Consider the following 26,057-nt stretch of genomic DNA (forward strand, 5'->3'; position numbering starts at 1 on the left):
ACACAAATGACCTTTGACATTGAAGACTTCACTATTGATTTAATTACAAATATGTGAAAGATTTCATTTTTAATTTGACTGAACCTTTTAGCAATCATTTTTTGGTATTGAATGAATTACATTTAAGTTTGATTGCTTCTTTTTCTTATACCAATTCTTGAAAGATAACTTTTTACACATTTTATACCCATGTTTAAACTAAAAATAACTTTTTTTATATTGGTAAAACACTGACTTTAAATGTTTCAATTCAGACAGACGAATGAACTCTGCTTTATGAATCTTTGTAACATTTGTGTCTGTATCATATTTGTCACTGTTTGAATTTTAATACCAAGATTATCTGGTAAAAAAATACTTTTTTTTTTCTCTCTATGCATTCTGTGATTGTAGACAATGCTGTGTGTGAACAGGACCTTTATTTTGGAGTGAGGATGTGACGTCATAAGACTGCGCTGTGCTCCTGCATCTGCTGAAGAAAGGTTATGAATTTAAGTTGTTTAATTTGAAAGAGTTCAAGGTTTTAATAGTTTAAATAAATCACAAGCGATGTGAAATGAGTTTATTTACTATTTAATGTAACATTGTGATTCTTTATCTAAGTGTAATGAAGGATATTTGTGTGAGTAAAGCTCATATCCACTGATGAGAAACAGTAAACCTGCGTCTCATTTCTCTCTGTATCATAAATCAGTTTATCATGAACACGAGTTCAGTCTCTGATGGAGAAACTGAACTTTTCAACTCCGAGTCAATTGAATCAAATACTTTGAGAAATGATTCAGTGAATCACGACATGTTTTCATCAGAGTAATCATTTAAATATAATAATTAAATAATTCATTAAATACTAAATGTAGATCAAAAAGTCTAAATATTAAGTTTATTAACTTGCAGCATTAGTTTTGAGTGTTTTTTATCTAACCAGGTCATTGAAGACTTTTAACTCTGTTAATTATTCTCTTCATACAGATGGCGTTTATTAAAGAGGAGACTGAAGATATGAAGATTGAGTTTATGGAGTTTAAAGTGGAGACTGAAGATATAAAGATTGAGTTTATTAAAGAGGAGAGTGAAGACATGAAGATTGAAGAAACATTCAGAGTGAAACATGAATATATTGAGGAACAAACAGGTTGGTTTTATTCTCACACCTGAACTGAATGTGCGCACTGGCGTTTGTTCATTGAAGTTTGTGAAGTCTGTTGTTAGAAAATGCACACTCACAGGATTTTCTAACATTTACAGGTAAGAGTATAACTGTTTTGTGCTGAGGAAAGCACATCTCATAAGAATTAATTGTTTCCCTATCAGTTTTTTTTAGTTGCCAGCCACCACCAGCATTTTTGATGATTTCACAAAACTTAAATGACCCCAGAATATTGTTTATATGAATAGCTGAACATGCAATATGTCAAATTAAAGAACACAGCATCTGATTTTAAAAAACAAAATAAAGCGAGGAAAAAAAACAACAACATTTTATTCAACCTTCATGCATTCTTTTTATTAACACTATGATGTTAATAAAAAGAATCAAGCTTTTTTTTTTTTTTTAAATATCATGTCGGATCAGATTCATAGATCACGTCAATCCACGTCCATCAGATCGTTATGAAAAATATGAAATTAAACGCATTTACAAAGCAGGAATAAACATGGATGCAGTCAAAGTTTGAGAAGGCAGCTGAAAGAAAATATCTGACTATATCAATGCATGTGAATCAAAGAAATATGCCTAATAATTAATATAGTTTCACAAAGAGCTCAAAAGAATACATGTAAGCTTAATCTGTTTAAAAGCTTTATATATTATGCATGTATTATATTTATTTTTAATTTAAAAGCAAAGTTTAATATTGTCAATTAATTTAATAGGCCTAATTATATTAATATGTCATGAATTATTCATAATTTAAATGTATTTAATATAATATAATGAATAATTAACAGCAAATGTTGAGCAAGTTTGTCTCAAATGTTTTCACTATAAATTGATTTAATTTGGAGTGAGAGATACAGGAAGGAGGAGTGTGCAACAGGCCACATATATTGATTTGGAGGTTTTGTACTGATTCAGATGAGTAATAACAACCCTACTGCAAATTATGTTTTATAACAAAGTTTGGGAGGAACAGGTTCAGATAATTAAAGTTTCCCTGTAGTCAATTATTTTATCACTTAAAAACTTTGTTTTTTTTCATGCCTTAAAATAGCTTGAATATAACTCTACACCCTTGCCTAATTTAATATTCACTGAATATGCTAATTAGCTCCGCCTCCACTCGCTCACGGCAGCTCAAAAGAGTCTACTGATGCTGTAGAGATGAGCAATATATGCTTATATATTCCTATATATGCCTATTTAACTGTATAGTATTGAATAAAAAAAAACCTTTGTGCGTAACATTACAGTCTGAAAACCTGCAGGCGCCCATACCTTCGTAGCCTACATGCAATAAATGCACATCCTTGAATGTGCGCGGATTTCCAGCGTATTTACTTGAACTCATCAGGCTAATGTCTATGGTTTCATCCATTCCAGAGGCGCCAAAATCAGAATTTATAATAGACTGAAAAACACTCTCAGAACTTGACGTGCGACTCCACACTGACTGACATATGCACATGAATCACGGTCACATGCACACGCCCAGAGCAATGTTGTTTTAGCTATGTTTTATAGTATTAAAATATATTGAAGGTCAAAACATGAACTTTATTGACTTTCAAATCAGCCATCACTTTAGCTACTTTACTGTTATATGCGCTCACACACTTGACACAGCCCCTTGCGACGGTTCTGTCGGACATATAACAATAATTAACGTTATTAGCCTTTTGCTTGACTACGTTATCAAATGGCTAATAAGAAGAAGTGAGTACACCCCCTCACATTTTTGTAAAGTAGAGAGTGTACAGCTTGCATAACAGTGTAAATTTGCTGTCTCCTCAAAATAACTCAACACACAGCCATAAATGTCTAAACCACTGGCCACAAAAGTGAGTACACCCCTAAGTGAAAACGTTCAAATTGGGCCCAAAGTGTCAATATTTTATGTGGCCACCATTATTTTCCATTATTGGAGTTCACCAGAGATTCACAGGTTGCCACTGGAGTCCTCTTCCACTCCTCCATGACGGCATCACGGAGCTGGTGGATGTTAGAGACCTTGCGCTCCTCCACCTTCAGTTTGAGGATGCCCCACAGATGCTCAATAGGGTTTAGGTCTGGAGACATGCTTGGCCAGTCCATCACCTTTACCCTCAGCTTCTTTAGCAAGGCAGTGGTCATCTTGGAGGTGTGTTTGGGGTCGTTATCATGTTTGAATACAACCCTGCGGCCCAGTCTCCGAAGGGAGAGGATCATGCTCTGCTCTTTCATGGTTCACTCAATGATCTGTAGCTCCCCAATGCCGGCAGCTCTCATGCAGCCCCAGACCATGACACTCCCACCACCATACTTGAATGTAGGCAGGACACACTTGTCTTTGTACTCCTCACCTGGTTGCCTCCACACACTATCTGAACCAAATAAGTTATCTTGGTTTCATCAGACCATAGGACATGGTTCCAGTAAGTCTGCTTGTCTTCAGCAAACTGTTTGCGGGCTTTCTTGTGCATCATCTTTAGAAGAGGCTTCCTTCTGGGACGACAGCCATGCAGACCAATTTGTTGCAGTGTGCGGCATATAGTCTGAGCACTGACAAGCTGACCCCCCCACCCCTTCAACCTCTGCAGCAATGCTGGCAGCACTCATACGTCTATTTCCCAAACACAACCTCTGGAAATGATGCTGAGCACGTGCACTCAACTTCTTTGGTCGACCATGGCGAGGCCTGTTCTGAGTGGAACCTGTCCTGTTAAACCACTGTATGGTCTTGGCCACCGTGCTGCATCTCAGTTTCGGGGTCTTGGCAATCTTCTTATAGCCTACATCATCTTTATGTAGAGCAACAATTCTTTTTTTCAGATCCTCAGAGGGTTCTTTGCCATGAGGTGCCATGTTGAAATTCCAGTGACCAGTATGAGAGAGTGAGAGCAATAACACCAAATTTAACACACCTGCTCCCCATTCACACCTGAGACCTTGTAACATTATTGAGTCACATGACACCTGGGAGAGAGAATGGATAATTTGGCCCAATTTTGACATTTTTACTTTGTATTCACTTTTGTGGCCAGTGTGTTGATATCAGCCACACCCTGCTTCATTAGGAAATGCAACTTTTCTAAGCTAGTTGTACCCCTTCTGCTTATAAAGAATAATAATGAGAATAACAGAGATTTAAGAAGAAAAAAACATTTACTGAGAAATGATTTACAAAGAATAATAATGAGAACACAACTGAAATTTGGGAAGAAAAAAAACATTTATTGAGATTGAGGTGATTTATGGGAGTAATGACTACCGTTGAAGGATGTCTTGATGACGAAGCGCAGGACACAGCAGAGGAGAAGAGTCCGAGAACAAAGAGACAAGGCCTTTATATATAGACTCAGATGAGGGGAATTCCAAAGAAGATGACCTCCAGAGGTCAGAACGAGAAGAAGGCTGAAACGAGAAGAGAACAGGGGGGACTGCTTCACACCTGAGACGGCTTCTCCGACACCACTTGTATAGAATGTTTGTAGAATATATGAAATGCTAGAAATACTAATGTAGTAAATAAATGAACTTATAACTTTATAACTAAACTTGGCCTCATGTGGCATTAATTTAAGCCGTTGAGTCTGATCAGACCAGACCAGATCAGAAGTCTTCTTTCTGATAGTAAGTATCTTAAAATGCTTATGAATTAGATCAGATTTGACTTACTTACCTAACCTGAGAATTATAAAAAAAAAGGGGAAAACGTGTTTAGAGACGCACCATAAAACAAGTGGTTAAGACGTTAATGGCTGTGTGTTGAGTTATTTTGAGGGGACAGCAAATTTACACTGTTATACAAGCTGTACACTCACTACTTTACATTGTACCAAAGTGTCATTTCTTAGTGTTGTCACATGAAAAGATGTAATAAAATATTTACAAAAATGTGAGGGGTGTACTCGCTTCTGTGAGATACTGTACTCATACTGACAGTCTTAAGGTTTTTTTCTTGCAACCCATGTTAAGGGCTTTCATACAACCAGGCCCAGGAATAGTGATGGGTCCCTTAGGACCAGGTTTTAAAACCACTGGTGTAATGAGTATAAGGTCTATAGATGGCATGGGCAACTCTGGTCCTGGAGCAACACTATTTGGCAGAGTTTAGCTTCATCCCTGATCAAACACACCTGCAAAATTTAACCCAACCCCCACCTTTAACCCTAATTCTTCAGGACTGCTTGAAAATTACAGGCAGGTGTATCTGATTAGGGATGAAACCTTACTCTGCTAGACATTGGCCCTCCAGGACCAAAGCTGCCCATTCCTGATCCATAGGATCAGATAGGGTATAGATCAGGGGTGCCCAATCCTGTTCCTGGAGATCTACCTTTCTACAGAGTTCAGCTCCAGCCCAGCTCAACACACCTGTCTGTAATTATGAAGTGCTCCTGAAGATCTTAATTAACTGATTCAGGTGTGTTTTATCAGTGTTGGAGCTAAACTTTGCAGGTAGGTAGATCTCCAGGAACAGGATTGGGCACCCCTGGTATAGATCATACATGTTTTTGATACATTAAATGTCTAAATTGTTTTATGTCTGATTTTGCCCTAGACCTAATGGCACTGAAAGAGGCGAGTCATGAACTTAATGAAAGGGAAGAAGAGAAAGAACATTATGAAAAACTTCACAATTTCGTGACTGGGGAAAGATCGACACAGTCTTCCTCACAAAAAAGAGCTCAAAAGTCAGAAACTAAAAGTTATTTCGACTGCCAACAGTGTGGACAGAGTTTCAGTCAAAAAGGACATCTTAAAGTCCACATGAGAATTCACACTGGAGAAAAGCCGTACACCTGCCAACAATGTGGAAAGAGTTTCAGTCAAAAAGGAAACCTTGAAATCCATATGAGAGTTCACACTCGAGAGAAGGCTTACACCTGCCAACAGTGTGGAAAGGGTTTTGCACATAAAGGAAGCCTTAAAGTCCACATGATAATTCATACTGGAGAAAAGCCTTACACCTGCCAACAGTGTGGAAAGAGTTTTACACATAAAGGGAACCTTATAGTCCACATGAGAATTCATACTGGAGAAAAGCCTTACACCTGTCAAGAGTGTGGACAGAGTTTCAGTAATAAAGGAACCCTTACAGCCCACATGAGAATTCACACTGGAGAGAGCCCATTCACCTGCCAACAATGTGGACAGAGTTTCACTGTAAAAAGAAACCTCAAAGACCACATGAGAATTCACACTGGAGATAAACCTTTCACCTGCCAGCAATGTGGAAAGAGTTTCAGTCAAATAGGAAGCCTTAAAGATCACATGAGAATTCACACTGGAGAAAAGCCTTACATCTGCCAACAGTGTGGACAGAGTTTCAATAAGAAAGGAAACCTTATAGTCCACATGAGAATTCACACTGGAGAAAAGCCTTACACATGCAAAGAATGTGGACAGAGTTACAGTCAAAAAGGAAACCTTATAATCCACATGAGAATTCATACTGGAGAGAGCCCATTCACCTGCCAACAATGTGGACAGAGTTTCACTGTAAAAAGAAACCTTAAAGACCACATGAGAATTCACACTGGAGAGAAACCTTTTACCTGCCAGCAATGTGGAAAGAGTTTCACACATATAGGAAGCCTTAAAGTCCACATCAGAATTCATACTGGAGAAAAGCCTTACACCTGCCAACAGTGTGGACAGAGTTTCAATAAGAAAGGAAACCTTACAGTCCACATGAGAATTCACAATAGAGAAAAGCCTTACACCTGCCAACAGTGTGGAAAGTTTTTCAGTCAAAAAGGAAACCTTAAAGACCATATGATAACTCACACTGGAGAAAAGCCTTAAACCTGCACTGTGTGGGAATGGCTTCCTCTGTGGAAAATAGTGCACTAAAGTGTACTTTTTAAAAGTGTATTTATTGTTCAAATAATATACTTTTGATAAACATACTTAAGTGTGAATTAAATGTAATGATTTCACTGCTTAAGTGCATTTTATATGTATTTAATTTCAGTTATATCACAAATTAACTTCACATTAAATACAATTATTTGAACTTTTGAGTGATTTAACAACTTAATCGCAACTTTAGTACAACATTTATATGTAGTTTCATAATTGCTTTTATTGTATTTCAACTACACTTAAAGTGCACTTGTCAGTGTACTAACAAGCAATTAATGTGAAATAAAATATAGGTTAATGTATTTTAACAATAAAATTAATTGTTAATTAAATGTAATTTTTTCACCACTTAAGTGCATTTGATTTGTAATTAAACTTAAATATATTACCAATATAATACATATTAAAATGCAGTTAGTTTAACTTTTTAGTGATATTTAAACTAATAAGTGCACTATAATTTTAATTTAAAGATAATAGAAGCAATTATGAAAGTCCCTCTTAAGTAGTGTACTTGCAAACAATGTGAACTAAAATATACTTTAATGTCAGTTAACAATACACTTGAAGTGTGAATTATATGTAATATTTACATATATTTCAAATATATCAGTATAAATTGATATTAAATGCATTTCTTACAATCTTAATTTGGGACTTTAATATATATGTATTACATTAGTACTTTCCTAAATTCTATGTAAAAAAATGGTTAAGATATATTTATAAAAAAAATATAAAAAACCAATTATAGTAAATTAAAATATGCATTAATTTCCATTTATGCATTGCAAACAAAAACCATAATGCTTACACTGACAATAAAGCACAGTGTAGTAGTTAAAAGTATGAATCCAGCAATTTAATTGCAAAAGTAAAATGTAAGGCTTAACTTTTGTGAAAAATTAAAAACAAATAAATTAAAAAACAAAGAAATAGACAAAAGCTTGCATTTAAATATAGTAAATTTACAACACAATTAAATGTCACAAACTAAAAAGTAAACTTACATTATTAACCCTTGTGTATTGTTCAAAGTTTCTACCCTTTTCATTAGTGGACATAAAACATATTAAACTGCTGTAAAAATGTATCAGATAAATATTTTTTTCAATTTTTTTTGCATAAATTTGTTAATCAACCTCAGTCCTGATCAAAACTACTAAATGTTTAAAAAAAAACATCCAGGATTTTTACTCTTTTATTGCCAAGTTTATAAATGATGTCACTGATTTGGGGGGGAACACACAAAATGACTTATTTTCAATATAAAAAGTGATTGTGGACTGGATTTTTTTTAACCTTTTATCACAGTCTTGGACATGTGAAAGATTAGTAACAACATTGGTTTTGATGCATTGTTAGTTTTTGTGCAGCATCAGATTTGAATTTTTCCTCCCTCATTTACTGTTTGTGGCTGTTTTTGCCCCATTGATTTCCATTATAACGACATTTTTAGATTGCAAAGCCATGACACCATATAATCATGCATCCTTGATTGATGGTGGTTTTCCCTGTTGGGAAGAGGTAAAATTTGTCATTTTAACAGTTCATCACCAGGTGGCGCCATTAACCTTTTAGATAGGCCTGTGCAAAAAAAAAAAAAAAAACTTAGTTTCTGTCTTTTTTATGGAGTATAACAGCATATTATAGTGTGTGTGTGTCTGTGTGTGAGTGAGAGACCTTACGCCAACTTACTGTGATGTATCTTAGAAAATCAAAATATGCACCTCAGCTCTCAGAACTACATGGAGTAAACAAAAACAGTGTATTTATGCACCTGCTGCCTTTTGATAGTGAGAAGTACAGATGGCCTATGTGTGAAATGCTTGTCTTTTCTTGATGGTAAATCCAGTTTAAAACCTTAAAATCCTTCATTGATACACTTTTCCATTTATTATGAACCAAAGTGCAACAACTCCAGTTTCTCATTGTGCAGCGCCCATGGAGGTTGGTCATACTAACAATGAGGTCAATCATCTCCTCCGTAAAAAACAGATTGAACACAGAATCCACGTTCTGGACCCTTGCGATGGCATAAAGGCAGGAACACACCAAGTCGACAGTTTTTGTTCCTTGGCCGACTAAGTTTTCTCTGTGTGTTCCTCACTGTTGGCTGAAGTTAGTCCTCATCAGCTTTTTTTTGGCCGATTCGACATGTTGAATCGGCGTCAGAGCTCGTCATCTGTCGGGCCATCTGATCATTCTGATTGGCTGTTCAGCTACTGCCACCTACTGGTACAGAAAGGCATTTCATCTTATGTAGGCACAGAACAGACGTGCTACTTGGCCGTTGGCCGTGGAGCATCGGCTGAAGAAAGGGAGTTGTCTCCACATTGGTGGAAAACCACACTTTGCCGTTTGTCCCAATCCACACAGATCCAGGATCCTCTTAATCCTTCTCGCCTTCAGGTGAAGCTGGAGAGGATGATGAGGGTGCCTTCCGGGAAGCAAGATGGCGCCAGTGTGTCGGTCGGCTTGCCGTCAGCTCCGATGTTTGTTTGTGTTGTCACTTACGCTATTTTGGTACTGTTCTGTTGCTGCTACAAGGTCTTATGATCGGAATACTTTGCTGGATCTCAGATATGCGCTGGTGAGCCCTGCTTTCTATGACGGATGTCACCCTCCGTTTACCTGCCCTATTGCTGATTGCGTCATTCGGTTACCTTGCTGTATCTCCGACCGGAGGAAGCGTCAGAGGCGCCGGGGCAAACGTGGAGGCGTGCGGGTGAGGATTAGGAGAGGAGTGAGTGCTTCTTCTGTACAGTTGTGTCCCTGCCAGCGCTCTAAACACATTCTAGGTCGGAATGATCTTTACCTGGCTCGATGTTCGTGGGATTTGAGGTACTCTTGCCATGTACACATTGCCCTGCATCAACCCCAAATGCCCGTTAGCCCTGCTCAGCCTAGACTGCGTGTTCGTAGTGGTGGGGTAAACTTGCTGAACATCCGCGCTTTGCAATATTCTCGCTGCCCCCAGGCTGCGGGTTACTAAAATGCAAAAGTGGCCTTGGTCAACAGTAGGTCAGTGTCTAACAAGACTTTTATTTTGAATTACTTTTTTTCTCGTCACAACTTGGATTTTCTGTTTTTAACGGAGACATGGATTGGTGCTGGAGTTGGCCAGTCGTCTGTTTTCGATGAACTCTGCCCAACTAACTGTTCATTTATTAGCACGCCAAGGTGTGTTGGAAGAAGAGGCGGCGTGGCTCTTGTTTTTAGGAACAATTTTAAATTACGGACACTACCTGCAGGGAGTTTTTCCACCTTCGAACTGCAATGTGTAATTATAGAATCTGTTATGTCACCATTGGTTTGTGTACTGATCTATAGGCCTCCTAAGCCTGACAAAGACTTTATAACAGAATTCTCTGATTTTATTTCTCATTTTGTGTCACTGTATGATCGTCTACTTATACTTGGTGACTTTAATATTCATGTCTGCTGTCCGTATAGACCCATGGTTAGCGAATTCTGTGGTGTAATAGATGCCTACGCAACATATAGATAAAGCTACGCATAAACTGGGACATACACTTGATTTAATTTTATCGTATGGTTTTAAAGTTGATAATATTGTGTTTGAGGAGGCCACTTTCTCTGATCATAAGCCCATTACATTTGACATCACTCTTTTCAGTCCCCTGCAAACTGTCAGAATTCAGGAACACTACTCTCGTCAGATAAATTCTCTTACTGCAACTCAGTTTTCTGATAGTTTTTTGAGTGGAAATGTTGCATCTATTATTGCAACAGCGGCATCGTTCTCCTCTAGTCCGGATGAATTGGTTACCCTTTTTCACTCATCTTGTTGTACCATCCTTTGACTTCCGGGTGAACGCTGGCGCTGTTGGCTGCCGCTGCTCAGGGAGGGAATTTTAAACTTTTAGCGCTTCAAAATCGTCCTGCACTTATGAATGCATGGATGCATCTATGAACTGTTTTAAATCATTTTAAGGAGTCTGACCTCTCTATCCACGCTGATTCGGCGGGTTTGTACGCTGGTTGATCTACCTGCGTACCTATGACTGTTGATGCTCTCTGCGGTTGCCGATTGAATGCCGGTTACTGACTGTTCCTTGCGGTACTTCTGGCACGCGGTTCAACTATGAAGATCATTGAGCTACTGGTGCGGATGAACTACATCTGGGTCGTCCTTTCTGCAGTATACCACTCGGTAGCATGGGCGATGCTCCAGTATTCAGCGGCGGAACTTACTCAGCTCCGTTTGCGTCCTTTTAATCTTCTGTCAGCTCCACATCTTCCCTTGGATATTGTGTACATTCCACGTCGCAAATATATACATCGCGGGTCTTGGCGGAGTTATAACACCGATGGCTCATGTCAAATACAGTCCTTTTGGTCATCTAAACCACGCCCGCCTAGGAGGCTTACACGTACTGTCAATCGCAGTGTATTAATCAACCCGGCCAGATCGGTTGGCAACGATTCTAGTAAAAACAATTTTTTCTTTGGATTACTTAATATACGATCGCTTTCCACTAAAGGACTCCTGGTGTACGATCTACTGTCTGACCGTGAGTTTGGCTTTCTCTGTCTAACTGAGACTTGGCAGAAACCAGATGACTTTTTCCATCTAAATGAGTCTGTTCCCCCAGGATATAGTTATGTTTGTAAATCTTGTGATACGGGAAGGGGAGGGGGGCTAGCAATACTTTATAAAAAGAAATTGAAAGTATCTCAGTTAACTTTGTCTACATATTCTTCTTTTGAGTCAATTGCCATAAAAATCAATGGTGCGATTCCAACCATCCTAATAACTATCTACTGCCCTCCCAAGAGCAACAATGCCTTTTTAACTGAATTATCTGAACTCTTGACTTATCTATGTTCCATATCTTCAAATGTTATCCTTCTGGGTGATTTTAACATTCATATAGATAATGTTAGTAATGCATTTACAAGCGAATTTTTATCATGTTTGGATTGCTTTGGTATACAACAATTTAACACACTGCCCACTCATACTAAGGGGCATACTCTTGATCTTATTTGCTGCTCTGGTATAACACCTTTTAATTGTACTGTTTCTGATCTATCCATATCAGATCACTTTCTGGTGTCATTTTGTGCCAAACTGGCCATTTTTAAGGTAAATCTGTGTCGCCCGATTACATTTCGGAATATTAAGAACATTGATTTGCCTACTCTTGCTGATGAACTTTTTTTCCAGTAAATCTGATTTCACTACTGTTGATGAACTGGAAAAATATTACAATGATGGACTGAACATGATTTTAGATGAATTCGCACCTGTGAAAACTCAAAATGTTTCATTTGTCCATTCAGCTCCTTGGTTTACACCTGAACTGCGTGAACTTAAAACTAAAGGTCGTAGGTTAGAGCGGCTGTATGTCAGGTCAGGCCTTACTGTACATAAAGACATGTATGCTGAACATATTCAAAATTATAAAAATGCACTAACTACAGCTAAATCCGATTACTACTCTAATGTAATTGGAGCTAGCAATGGGAACTCTAGGTCTCTTTTCTTGGTGGTAAACAATATTCTGAAACCACCTGATTCTTTTCCATCTGATATGTATTCCACTGACTTATGTGATCGCTTTTTGACTTTTTTTACATCTAATGGTGCGTTCACACCGGACGCGAATGAAGCGGTAAGCGCCAGTGATTTACATGTTAAGTCAATGCAAAGACGCAAATTGACATCCTGCGTTAACCAATCAGGAGCTTGCTCTAGTAGTGACGTGACGTAGCGAGCTGAGGCAGAAATTCGAAACAACAATGGAGGACAAAATCATCATCGCTGTACATCTTCATACATTTATAGAAACAGAAATAAAAAGGATCGTGTTTGAAAGAAAGTGAGTGAGGAGGTCAGACAATCTGATAAGTTGTAAAAAACGGTCTTTACTCAATTTGAGCTATATATATACATATATATATAAATACATATTAAGACTACAAGCCAACTAAAGACGACCAATTGAGCTTATTCGCTGTAATTTACAATTATTTCCCCACTGACAAGTTGTGTTTATTCAGAGGAAGTGTGCAGAAAGCAGTGGGAGAGTCTGGGACACATAAAGGAGCGGGAGAGCCCCTCTCATGACGCGAATTCGCGTCTGTTGTGAAGGGATTTTCACGCGCGAATGAAGCGAATAAACTCAAAATGTTCAAGCGTCCAACTACGCGCGAATAGCGCGATTTATTCGCGCAAGTCGCGTCTGGTGTGAACACAGCATTAGGTTGAAAAGGTACATCGGCAATTACTTGTTGGTTCTCTTCACAATGACTCTTGCCAGTCTATCACTCACACGCTTCCCCACTCTGTTTTTTCTAACCCTAACTGCCAACTATTTCAGAGATAGAAGGTCTGATAGGTAAATCTAAATCTTCGACTTGTCAGTTAGACCCTCTACCAACTCCTTTAGTAAAAGCTTGTTTATCAGCCCTTTTGCCGTTGATTACTAACATTGTTCATGCTTCACTTGGTTCTGGTTTTGTATCTCCATCTCTTAAATCTGCTATTATTACACCTATAATTAAGAACCCAGGGGGTGATCCATATGATTTTGAAAATTATCGTCCAATTTCAAATTTACCATTCATCTCCAAGGTAATTGAAAAGTGTATTGCAATTCAAGTTCATGAACATTTGTCCAATAATAACTTGTATGAACAATTCCAATCTGGTTTTCATCCCCACCACAGCACTGAAACTGCTCTTGTCAGAATAACCAATGATCTACTGTTGGCAGCTGACTCTGGGCTTTTAACTATACTTGTCCTTCTTGACTTGAGCGCTGCCTTTGATACTGTCTCACATAACATACTTCTTGACAGATTAGTTTCCATTGGTATTACTGGCACTGCTCTGTCTTGGTTTAGTTCATATCTATCTGGACGCAGTCAGCGTATTCAATTAAAAGGTTTTAGTTCAAGACTATCTACAGTCACCACTGGTGTTCCCCAGGGTTCTGTTTTGGGCCCGCCTCTCTTCATTATATATATGCTCCCTCTTGGTGATATTTTAAGAAAATATGGTATTAATTTTCACTGTTACGCGGATGACACCCAACTTTACCTGTCTGCCAAACCTACCAGTTCTTTTCCTCCACCATCTTTGTCAAGCTGTTTAGCTGAAATAAAAGACTGGCTTTCAGCGAACTTCTTGAAATTAAATGGCAATAAAACTGAGGCTCTGCTTGTTGGCACTAGATCTGTTGTGTCTAAATCTACTTGTTTCTCTTTACACATTGACAATACTGCAATCTGTCCTTCCTCTCAGGTTAAAAGTTTGGGTGTCAACATGGATAGCACACTATCTTTTGAAGCTCAGATTAATAATATCACACGGATTGCATACTTCCATTTGCGTAATATTAATCGTCTACGTCCATATCTTTCAAATAATAATACTGCAGTTCTCATTCACGCACTAGTCACCTCACCTATAGACTACTGCAATGCTCTTCTCACAGGTATTCCCTCCAAATTGCTGCATAAGCTTCAACTGGTTCAGAATTCTGCAGCACGTGTTCTTTCTAGAAAACAGCTTCATCACATCATATTTCTCCAGTTCTCCAGCAATTGCACTGGCTTCCAGTAAAATATAGAGTTGAATTCAAAATCTTGCTACTCACTTATAAGGCACTTCATAATCTTGCACCACAATACCTTACTCAACTTCTCCAGGTTTACACTCCTTCACGTGCACTTAGATCTTCATCTTCAATTTCTCTCGCGGTACCTCGGATTCGACTTACTACTATGGGTGCCAGATCTTTTAGTTATGTTGCCCCTCGCCTATGGAACTCTCTTCCCCTCGATGTTCGCAACGGCGAGTGCTTGTTGACTTTTAAAACGCGTCTTAAGACATATCTTTTTATACAGGCTTTTTTATAACATGTTTTATTGACACTTACATGCACTTTATATGTATATGCTGTTTGTTTGTTTGTTGTTTGTTTCTGTCTTATGCAGTGACCTGTATATTGCTTGTAAGGTGACCTTGGGTGTTCTGAAAGGCGCCATGAAATAAAATGCATTATTATTATTATTATTACTTGACTCTGTTGCACCTTTCACATACACTCGCTCTAAATTAAAATCTCATTATTGGTTAGATGAGGATACGCGCTCTCTTAGGCAGGCGTGTCGTAAAGCTGAAAGGAAATGGAAAAAGGATCATCTCAATGTTTCTTTTCAAATTTTTAAATCTGCATTAGCTTCTTTTCAGGCAGCAGCTAAAATAGCCAGAGCAAAACACCTCTCTGATTTGATCAGTAAACACTCAAATAGACCAAAAATTTTATTTAGTACGATAAACTCTGTTATCAATCCCGTAAATTCTCCAGTTGTTGATGTATCTACCGATACCTGTGAGAAATTTCTTACGTTTTTTATTAATAAAATTGAGAATCTTAGATCAGTGTTTACACCTACTTCTGCTATTTCGTTTGTTAGCTCAGGGGTACTGGCTACTTTTAACCAATTTCAGCCCATCTCTCTCACTGAATTGAGGGATTTAGTGTCACATATGAAACTTACCACTTCATCTTATGATTCTATCCCTTCATCTATTATAAAGGATGTTTTTGATGTAGTTGGCCCCTCCATTCAGGTCATTTTAAATTCATGTCTTGCGTCTGGCACTGTCCCTACATGTTTTAAACATGCGGTTGTCCAACCCCTGCTTAAAAAACATGATCTCGATGTTAAATGCCTAGATTATTATCGTCCCATTTCTAAGCTTCCTTTTATTTCTAAAGTACTGGAAAAAGCTGTATTGTCACAGCTGCTTCCCTTTTTGACTACTCACAATATATTAGAACCTTTTCAGTCAGGTTTTAGATCACTGTATAGTACTGAAACTGCTTTGCTTAAAGTAACCAATGATCTTCTCCTTACACTAATATCAGGATGGCATTATCACCTGAATCTATTGGATCTTAGTGCTGCCTTCGACACGGTCGATCATAACATCCTTCTTACTCGCCTTGATCAGCAGGTGGGCATTAGGGAGACTGCATTACTTTGGTTTCGGTCCTATCTCAATGACAGGACTTTCTCTGTCTCTATTGGCAATTTCTCCTCATCCTCTGCTTCTGTCTCACATGGGGTCCCTCAGGGGTCCATCTTGGGTCCTATTCTTTTTAGCCTCTATATGCTCCCATTGGGCGACATCATAAGGAAGCATAAAATCTCGTTTCATCTCTATGCGGATGATTCACAGTTGTACCTGCCTCTAAAATCTAGCGATTCCATACAGTCTCTTCTGGCCTGTCTCGAAGACATCAAAACTTGGATGGTTAACAATTTTCTTTGGTTAAACTTTCTCCGGTTAAAAAGTGATTGTGTTTGGTTCTCCCAAGGCAAGATGCACTGTGGTACAAAATTTAGGTCACCTCACCACATTTATCAAACCTTATGCCAGAAATTTGGGTGTCATTTTTGACTCAGAACTCTGCCTTGAAAAACAGATTAGTTCTGTTGTTAAAAACAGTTTTTATCAGCTCAGAATGATTTCACGCCTGAAGTCATTCTTATCCTTTAACGATCTTGAAAAAGTTATCCATGCCTTCATTACATCGCGGCTGGATTATTGTAATTCTCTCTATCTTGGCCTCCCACAATCATCACTTAGACGTCTGCAGTTAGTACAAAACGCAGCAGCACGTTTGTTAACTGGCACTAGGAGGCGCGAGCACATAACCCCTATTTTGGCTTCCTTGCATTGGCTCCCGGTTCCTTTTTAAAGCACTTAATGGGCTCTCCCCAACTTATATCACTGACCTTGTACAGCCATACTCAGTTCAAAGGTCACTGAGATCCTCAAACAATGGGCTCCTGTTTGTGCCGCGCTCAGAGCCGGATTAACGCAAAGGCAAACTAGGCACGTGCCTAGGGCCCGATTGGCGGGATGGGGCCCAGACAGAGGGACAAAAAAAAAAAAAAATAAAAAAAATAAAAAAAAAAAAAGTACAAATGTCCTTTCTACAATTTATTTCAATATGTATTAATTAACTAAAAATAGTGACGATGTTTATCTTAACCATAGTCAGAGTGGGTCCGATGGACTCGCCAAAACGAACACATCCTGTGGGTGTTGCGAAGCAAAATGCTAAATAAAGCTTGCCATAAAAAGCCTTCAAAAGTAATGATTATGAAAGTGATATTTTAATTGTTTATTAATAAACTTATGTTTTCTGAATCAGTGTCGGCTGCGAAGATAAAGTTGACTTTACTGACTCTCATCATCTCCGTGGACGCGCTTAGAGAGAGAATGCACATTTCATTCGGATGATCATCAGAGAGCCTATTTCTTTTCGTTTTGAATTATTTCGTTTAAAAGTAGACATTTCAAGCTTTCTATATATTTCTCATGTCTGTGAGGCAAGCAGCCGCTGAGTTTCGGTTCATTTATAAGACGCGCCAGTTCACGTGCCAGTGATCGCGCCGGCACCTCCATGTCATTATTATATTGCCTGCTTTATTTGCTTCTTATTTATTAAATCCAGGCAATTGGTTGATAAAACATTGATTAAAATTAAGATACAATTTTTACAAAACGAAATTCACTTTAAAGAAAGGCTTTCTACAAAACAAAACTTAATGAAGTGTTTAAAATCATGTTTGACCCATTCCATGTGTCCCGATATATTGCACATGATGCATCTTACTCATGCTGTTCACTTTTCATAATCAAATAGATTAAATTTAAAAATAACATTATAATAGGCCTATTTAAACATAAATATTAAACTAAATATGTATTTAATGGCTACCAACACGTATACAGTACAGAGAAATTGCATGTCCATTTCATTTATTTAACATATTCAATATTGGGGGCATTTTTTTAAAAGTAAAAAACAATAGTTACTTTCCCTGGTAATTAGTTCCTTGTATAATAATGTAACTCGGTTATTAACTCATTATTTATTTATGAGAAGTAACTAATAACTATAACTAATTACTTTTTTAATAACGTGCACTGCATTTGACACACAAGACTCACAGAAAAGAAAAGACAGAAATGCGCAGCAATATCAAGTTCCCTTTCACTCTTGAACAAACAATAACACACAGAATTATGCCTGTTTTGTCAAGTATCCTCATCAGAGTAGTCTTAAAAGAGTTAAATAACGTCTTAAATGAACTTAAAGAGTTGTGAGAAAATGAGATGCGCGTCACATCAGCGGGAGCTCTTATGGTGACAGCAGCCTAATAAACCAGTTACTGTGATGTCTGTCATTAATGTTTATCAAAGAACAAAGCCAACAGAGACTGCTTTAATAAGGCTTATGTTTAATTTATAATTTATGCAGTGAAGACTGCATAAAGTGTTTGATAAATTTATTCAATTACTATATATTTCCTACCTGTCTAAAAGGTAGGAAATATATGGATACATTTATTTGGGCCAGGCCACAGATACATTTTTTTTAAGCTGTTGCTTTAAGTTGTTTCTACATTAATTTGGAGAGTAATGGTAAAATTATTACAATATTAAAGAGGGGAGAAGAGTCAGGGGCCTCCAACATAAATTATGCCTAGGGCCTCCAAATGTCTAGAACCGGCCCTGGCCACGCTCACGGCTTAAACAGAGAGGTGATAGAGCATTTGCAGTTGCTGCTCCACGTTTGTGGAACCAGCTGCCCCAGCATATTAGATCTGCCCCTTCCATTGATGCATTTAAATCCAGGTTAAAAACTTATTTTTATTCTTTGGCCTTCCATGTTTCTTAACCTGGTATTTCTGCTGTTATGTATTCTGTGTTGTGTGCTCTGATATTGAAGATTTAATTTCATTTTATTACTTATTATTCTTTATTTATCGATTTTATATGTGTGTTTTTATTGTACAGCACTTTGGTCAGTTTGCGCTGTGTGTAAATGTGCTTTATAAATTAAAATTACTTACTAATTACTCACAACAAAATCAGGATCTGACTCTCCTGAGTCTGTGGTGTCAGAGGGAGAAGACAATACATCCTGCAGCTCGCTGGAGGGGTCAGGCTGCATAATCATTTCAAAATCTTCGGTACAATTCAAGCCCTTTCTCATGTTGCTTGCTGCTCTTCTCACCATCAAATGACCAGCAGGATGGCATGCAAGTGTTTAAATACACTTACCTTGTTTTTGTTTAGTCTGTACTTCTCACCATCAAAATGCAGCAGGTGCATAAATACACTTACTTTGTTTTAGTTTACTCCATGTAGTTCTGAGAGCTGAGGTGCATATTTTGATTTGAGATACATCACAGTAAGTTGGCGTAAGGTCTCTCTCACTCTCTCACTCACACACACACACACACACACACACACTATAATATGCTGTTATACTCCATATAAAAGCCAGAAACTAAGCTTTTTTTTGCACAGGCCTATCTAAAGAGTTAATGGCACCACCTGGTGACGAACTGTAAAAATGACAAATTTTATCTTTTCCCAACAGGGAAAACCACCATTAATCAAGAATGCATGATTATATGGTGTCATGGCTTTGCAATCAAAAAACGTCATTATAATGGAAGTCAATGGGGCAAAAACAGCCACAAACAGTAAATGAGGGAGGAAAAAAATTCAAATCTGATGCTGCAAAAAACTAACAATGCATCAAAACCAATGTTGTTACTAATCTTTCACATGTCCAAGACTGTGATAAAAGGTTAAAAAAAATCCAGTCCACAATCACTTTTTATATTGAAAATAAGTCATTTTGTGTGTGTTTTTTTCCCCCAAATCAGTGACATCATTTATAAACTTGGCAATAAAAGAGTAAAAATCCTGGATTATTTTTTAACCTTTAGTAGTTTTGATCAGGACTGAGGTTGATTAACAGATTTATGCAAATACAAAAAAAAAATGTTTTCATCCACAAACATAATGAAAGGGTAGTAAATTTGCCCACAGTGTATTTTTCAGGTTTTGAAAATTTTCAAAGCATTTTCCCAAAATATGTATCAAAATAAGATTTGTCACCAAAAATCATTCCACTTGCTGAAACACAGAGAAAGTTGTGGCCAAATTAAGACTCAAAAACACCCCATAGTGGATGAAAACATTCCCAACAACACATAAGGGTTAATTGTACAATTTAACAACAGGCTAAACAACTAGCATTACAAACAACAAATAAAGAACTGCATGACAATTGAAAATTTAATTTTCTTTTGAACTGTCACTTTTTCGAAACACATGAATTACATTGAACATTGTGTGTTTGAAAGGGCAGCGATCCACCTACACCCTTGTACAATCACAATCACAGATCCAGAACTAGAAAATAAAGTTTGAAATCAAACTTTGATGTTGGCTTTCTAAAGCCTTGACGGGGAGCCCGGCGATACGACAAGCCTCTTTACAGATGTCACACATCATTAACACAGTCAAGTCACAAACAAAGAAACTATTTGATGCGTTCTTGTGCTGGCTTGAATGAGATTTGCCATGTATTTTGAACACAATGAAGCGAGAATGGACGAGAACAGAGAATGTTTTGCTCTGAGCACTCGAGTTTAGAGACGGGCAAAGATCACGGCTTATGTCATCAAAACAGCATGCATTTACTAAATGTAAATCTTTAATGTCTTTTTGTGATAGAATCTTGTCAAATCGCTGGAATGTTTGATTTAAAAAGATAAACTTACCCATACAAGGTGTAAGACATGCAAAGCTCCTTCCCATTGTCTCATCCATTTTAGAAATCTGATCTTTCAGTCGTATTTAATCACTTTTCACTCACAACTTTTTGATCGCTCTGTGCAGCTGTGTCTCTCTGTCTCTGTCATCTACACAAATGCACGAGCCGTGTCACGTGCTCTCAGAGCGGCAGTCCCGTGGGCGCTGCCTGGGTTACATGAGACTTAAGTCTCCATTTATCACACATATTTGAAGCTCAAAAAGTATCTAATGTTTTTCATTGCTTGTATATTAAAGGGTTAGTTCACCCAAAAATGAAAATTCTGTAATTTATTACTCACCCTCATGTCGTTCCACACCCGTAAGACCTTCATTGATCTTCAGAACACAAATTAAGATATTTTAGTTGAAATCCGATGGCTCCGTGAGGCCTTCATAGGGAACAATGATACTTCCTCTCTCAAGATCCTTAAAGGTACTAAAAACATATTTAAATCGGTTCATGTGAGTACAGTGGTGTTACAGATCCCTTGTTCTCCTAGACTCCATTTCCCAAGATCCTCCTGTTCTCCACACCTGCACTCACTTCCCTCGTCATCTCCCCATCATCACGGATCACCTGCACCTGGACTCTATTGTTAGCACTCCCTTTATATGACACTCACTCCCTGCACTCCTTGTCCGTTCTCTGTTGTGTTAATGTGTATGTTCGGTGAACTCTGCCTGTGTTTATTAAAGATCATCTATTGTTTGTGGAAATCCGTATCTGCCTCATCTCTGCACCAGCATACCGTAACAGAAGAACGGACCAAAAAACTTTGGATTTCCACAGAATGGAGACTTTCACCAGCTCCCTGGCTCCTGCTCCTCCAAGGCCTCTCTCCCATCTGGCAACTGGCGATCGGCTCATCGGGCTTCTTCAGGTGGGTCGTTCGCTGGAAAGGTATGTGGAGGAGTTCGTTGAGCTTGCTTTCTTGTCTGACTGGCCTGAAGCATGTTTAATCTCCCTGTTTCTGGATGGACTGGACGACAACACTATCCGTTTTGATGAACCTGATTATCGTTTCTCCTTAAGCGAAACAATCAATTTTATTTTGTGGTTAAATGGCTCCAAATTCTTCGTGGATGAGGTTCAGGATAAGTGTATGTCTCCAGTCCATCCAGAAACACGGCTGGCCGGGCCAGTCAGTCAACCTCCGTCTTCCTCCGCATACCCCTCCAGCGAACTCCCTGCCTGCCCCAGGCTGGACCCATATTCCGCTACTGGGCCCAGTAAGCGGAGGAGGAGGAAGAAAGCGGCTCCAGTGTCTCCAGAGCCCGCTCCAGTGTCTCCAGAGCCCGCTCCAGTGTCTCCAGAGCCCGCTCCAGTGTCTCCAGAGCCCGCTCCAGTGTCTCCAGAGCCCGCTCCAGTGTCTCGAGAGCCCGCTCCAGTGTCTCCAGAGCCCGCTCCAGTGTCTCCAGAGCCCGCTCCAGTGTCTCCAGAGCCCGCTCCAGTGTCTCCAGAGCCCGCTCCAGTGTCTCCAGAGCCCGCTCCAGTGTCTCCAGAGCCCGCTCCAGTGTCTCCAGAGCCCGCTCCAGTGTCTCCAGAGCCCGCTCCAGTATCTCCAGAGCCAGCTCCAGTCCCCACAGAGCCAGCTCCAGTGCCTGTGGGGATTTTAATTGTATTTGAGGGGATGAACGAGCCCGCTCCAGCCCTTCCCGAGCCTGCAGCTCCAACCCTGTGCGAGCCACCAAGTGAGGTGGCCTGGCTTATAGACTTTTGGACAGAGCCAAGTTCTCCAGTCTCCGTCGAGCCAAGTTCTCCAGTCTCCGCCGAGCCAAGTTCTCCAGTCTCCGCCGAGCCAAGTTCTCCAGTCTCCGCCGAGCCAAGTTCTCCAGTCTCCGCCGAGCCAAGTTCTCCAGTCTCCGCCGAGCCAAGTTCTCCAGTCTCCGCCGAGCCAAGTTCTCCGGTCTCCGCCGAGCCAAGTTCTCCGGTCTCCGCCGAGCCAAGTTCTCCGGTCTCCGCCGAGCCAAGTTCTCCGGTTTCCGCCGAGCCAAGTTCTCCGGTCTCCGCCGAGCCAAGTTCTCCGGTCTCCGCCGAGCCAAGTTCTCCGGTCTCCGCCGAGCCAAGTTCTCCGGTCTCCGCCGCCGAACCAAGTTCTCCGGTCTCCGCCTCCGAGCAAGCAGCCGCTCCAGCCGCCGCCGCCGAGCCAGCCGCTCCAGCCGCCGCCGCCGAGCCAGCCGCTCCAGCCGCCGCCGCCGAGCCAGCCGCTCCACCCGCCGCCGCCGAGCCAGCCGCTCCAGCCGCCGCCGCCGAGCCAGCCGCTCCAGCCGCCGCCGCCGAGCCAGCCGCTCCAGCCGCCGCCGCCGAGCCAGCCGCTCCAGCCGCCGCCGAACCAACTGCTCCTATGAACTGTGTTTTTGAACCCTCCAGCCCAAAGACTGTTTCCCCTCCCTGCCTCCCTCTCCCGCCTCCGTCCATATGTCTCAGCACTGTACCTCCACCTCAAGCCCCTTCGCCCAGATCTCCACCTCGGACCTCTGGGCGATTACCTACACCCTGGCTCCAACCTCCCTCGTCTCCACCATGGCCCATCAGTCCACTAGTCTCACCAGTCTCCATCCTGCCCCCGTTCACACCTTGTTCCTTCGTCGGCCTGCCCTCACTTCTGGACTGCACTCCTCCGTCTCTGCTCCGTCCCTCCGTCCCTCAGTTCCAGTTGGCCTCCTCACTCCCCCCGGTGTTCACTTTGTTGTATGTCGTCTGTCTTCTACTGCGGCCTTCTGGAGCCCCGGCTGCGCTTCGGTCGGCGGAGCCGTGGATTCCGCCATCTCCCGCCGGTCCTTCAGCGCCGCCTGGGCTCGACGGCTTCAAGGCTTCGGCTCCTGACCCTCCATGGCCGCCTTCGGCTCCTGACCCTCCATGGCAGCCTGCTGCACCTGACCCTCCATGGCTGCCTTCGGCCCCTGACCCTCCATGGCTGCCCACGGCTCCTGACCCGCCATGGCTGCCCACGGCTCCTGACCCGCCATGGCTGCCCACGGCTCCTGACCCGCCATGGCTGCCCACGGCTCCTGACCCGCCATGGCTGCCCACGGCTCCTGACCCGCCATGGCTGCCCACGGCTCCTGACCCGCCATGGCTGCCCACGGCTCCTGACCCGCCATGGTTTTTGAGCCTGCCCTGGAGACCTCCACTCCAGTCTACTCCTCCCCCTGCTCCGGTTTGAGGTCTCCAGGGCGCCCGCCCCCCTCCCGGTTGTTACATCTACGGCGCGAGGACGCGCCTACCGGGAGGGGGAGGTACTGTTACAGATCCCTTGTTCTCCTAGACTCCATTTCCCAAGATCCTCCTGTTCTCCACACCTGCACTCACTTCCCTCGTCATCTCCCCATCATCACGGATCACCTGCACCTGGACTCTATTGTTAGCACTCCCTTTATATGACACTCACTCCCTGCACTCCTTGTCCGTTCTCTGTTGTGTTAATGTGTATGTTCGGTGAACTCTGCCTGTGTTTATTAAAGATCATCTATTGTTTGTGGAAATCCGTATCTGCCTCATCTCTGCACCAGCATACCGTAACAAGTGGTTTTTGGAGCGCCAAAAAAAACAAAATAACTACTTATTTAGTGATGGCCAATTTCAAAACACTGCTTCAGGAAGCTTCAGAGCATAAATGAATCTGTATCGAATCTGCTGTTCGGAGCACCAAAGTCACGTGATTTCAGCAGTTTGGCGGTTTGACATGCGATCTGAATCATGATTCGACACGCTGATTCATTTATGATCCGATGCTTCCTGAAGCAGCGTTTTGAAATCGGCCATCACTAAATAAGTCGTTATTTAGTTTTTTTGGCACACCAAAAATATTCTCGTCCCTTTATAATATTAATATTGAACCACTGTACTCACATGAACTGATTTAAATATGTTTTTAGTACATTAATGGATCTTGAGAGAGGAAATGTCATTGCTGGCTATGAAGGCCTCATGGAGCCATTGGATTTCAACTAAAAAATCTTAATTTGTGTTCCGAAGATTAACGAAGGTCTTACGGGTGTGGAACGACATGAGGGAGAGTAATTAATTACATTATTTTCATTTTTGGGAGAACTAACCCTGTAATACAGTCGCTAGAATGGTTTCAAACTGGCAAGCTTTAAAGGTGCCCTAGAACGTTCTTTCACAAGATGTAATATAAGTCTAAGGTGTCCCCTGAATGTGTCTGTGAAGTTTCAGCTCAAAATACCCCATAGATTTTTTTAAATTTTTATTTTGGGGCATCAATAACCATGCACTGATTCAGGCTGCGGCCCCTTTAGATCTCGCGCTCCCTGCCCCCCGAGCTCTCGTCTGTGAAGCAGTGTATAAACAAATTTCACACAGCTAATATAACCCTCAAATGGATCTTTACAAAATGTTCGTCATGCATGCTTCGGATCATGTGAGTATAGTATTTATTTGGATGTTTACATTTGATTCTGAATGAGTTTGAGGCTGTGCTCCATGGCTAAAGCTAACATTACACACTGTTGGAGAGATTTATAAAGAATGAAGTTGTGTTTTTGAATTATACAGACTGCAAGTGTTTAAAAAATGAAAATAACGACAGTCTTGTCTCCGTGAATACAGTAAGAAACGATGGCAACTTTAACCACATTTAACAGTACATTAGCAACATGCTAACGAAACATTTAGAAAGACAATTTACAAATATCAGTAAAAATATCATGATATCATGGATCATGTCAGTTATTATTGCTCCATCTGCCATTTTTCACTATTGTTCTTGCTTGCTTACCTAGTCTGTTGATTCAGCTGTGCACAGATCCAGACGTTAATACTGGCACCTTTAAAACACAGAAATGACGAACTGACGAAACCAAAAGTGAATGCATGAGCCAATGATTTCTTATGTAGGTGCGCCCTCTATTGGGCAGAACTGCTCCTCTGGAGGTGCAATTTAATGAAACCAATCCATTTCAATGGGGAAAATATGAACTTTGAAAAATTATTATTCGAAAACTGTAACTCTGATCTCTTAGAAAAAATATAGCAACTAACTAGACCTTTGGACCCAGGTATGTGGACAGTTTGGGGCTACCAAACTTTACTTTTATGAGTGTCTGCAGAGCTGTTAGGAGAGGTGGAGGTGTAGCTGCTCTATTTAAAGATGTCTATCAATGCAAGCAAGTGTCATTTGGTGATTACTTGTTTTTCGAATACTTGGGTATTGTATTAAAAGGTGCTCCTTGCATTCTACTTATAGTTATCTACAGGCCTCCAAAAAACTCTCCAGCCTTTGTGGAGGACTTTACAGAACCGTTATCAGCAATTTCCTCTGAGTTTGACTGTTTTGCTATTACTGGGGACTTTAACATCCACATAGAAAATGCAGAATCCAATATGGCAAAAGAAATCATAACTGT

The 26,057-nt window shown here is 40.4% G+C and overlaps 2 protein-coding genes across 2 annotated transcripts in view; one reads left to right on the top strand and one right to left on the bottom strand.

Moving 5' to 3' along the window:
• The window catches only part of LOC137005952 (gastrula zinc finger protein XlCGF57.1-like), a 779,808-nt gene that overhangs the window by 14,646 nt on the left and 739,105 nt on the right, over positions 1–26,057 (bottom strand). The window lies entirely within an intron of this gene.
• LOC137006652 (gastrula zinc finger protein XlCGF57.1-like) lies at positions 447–7,079 on the top strand. The gene is made up of 3 exons (XM_067367592.1): positions 447–482; positions 973–1,135; positions 5,706–7,079. The coding sequence occupies exons 2-3, from the start codon at positions 973–975 to the stop codon at positions 6,950–6,952; spliced, it is 1,410 nt and encodes a 469-aa protein (XP_067223693.1). The 5' UTR covers positions 447–482; the 3' UTR covers positions 6,953–7,079.

This window comes from Chanodichthys erythropterus, chromosome 3 (genome assembly GCF_024489055.1).
Source record: "Chanodichthys erythropterus isolate Z2021 chromosome 3, ASM2448905v1, whole genome shotgun sequence".
Lineage (NCBI taxonomy): Eukaryota > Metazoa > Chordata > Actinopteri > Cypriniformes > Xenocyprididae > Chanodichthys > Chanodichthys erythropterus.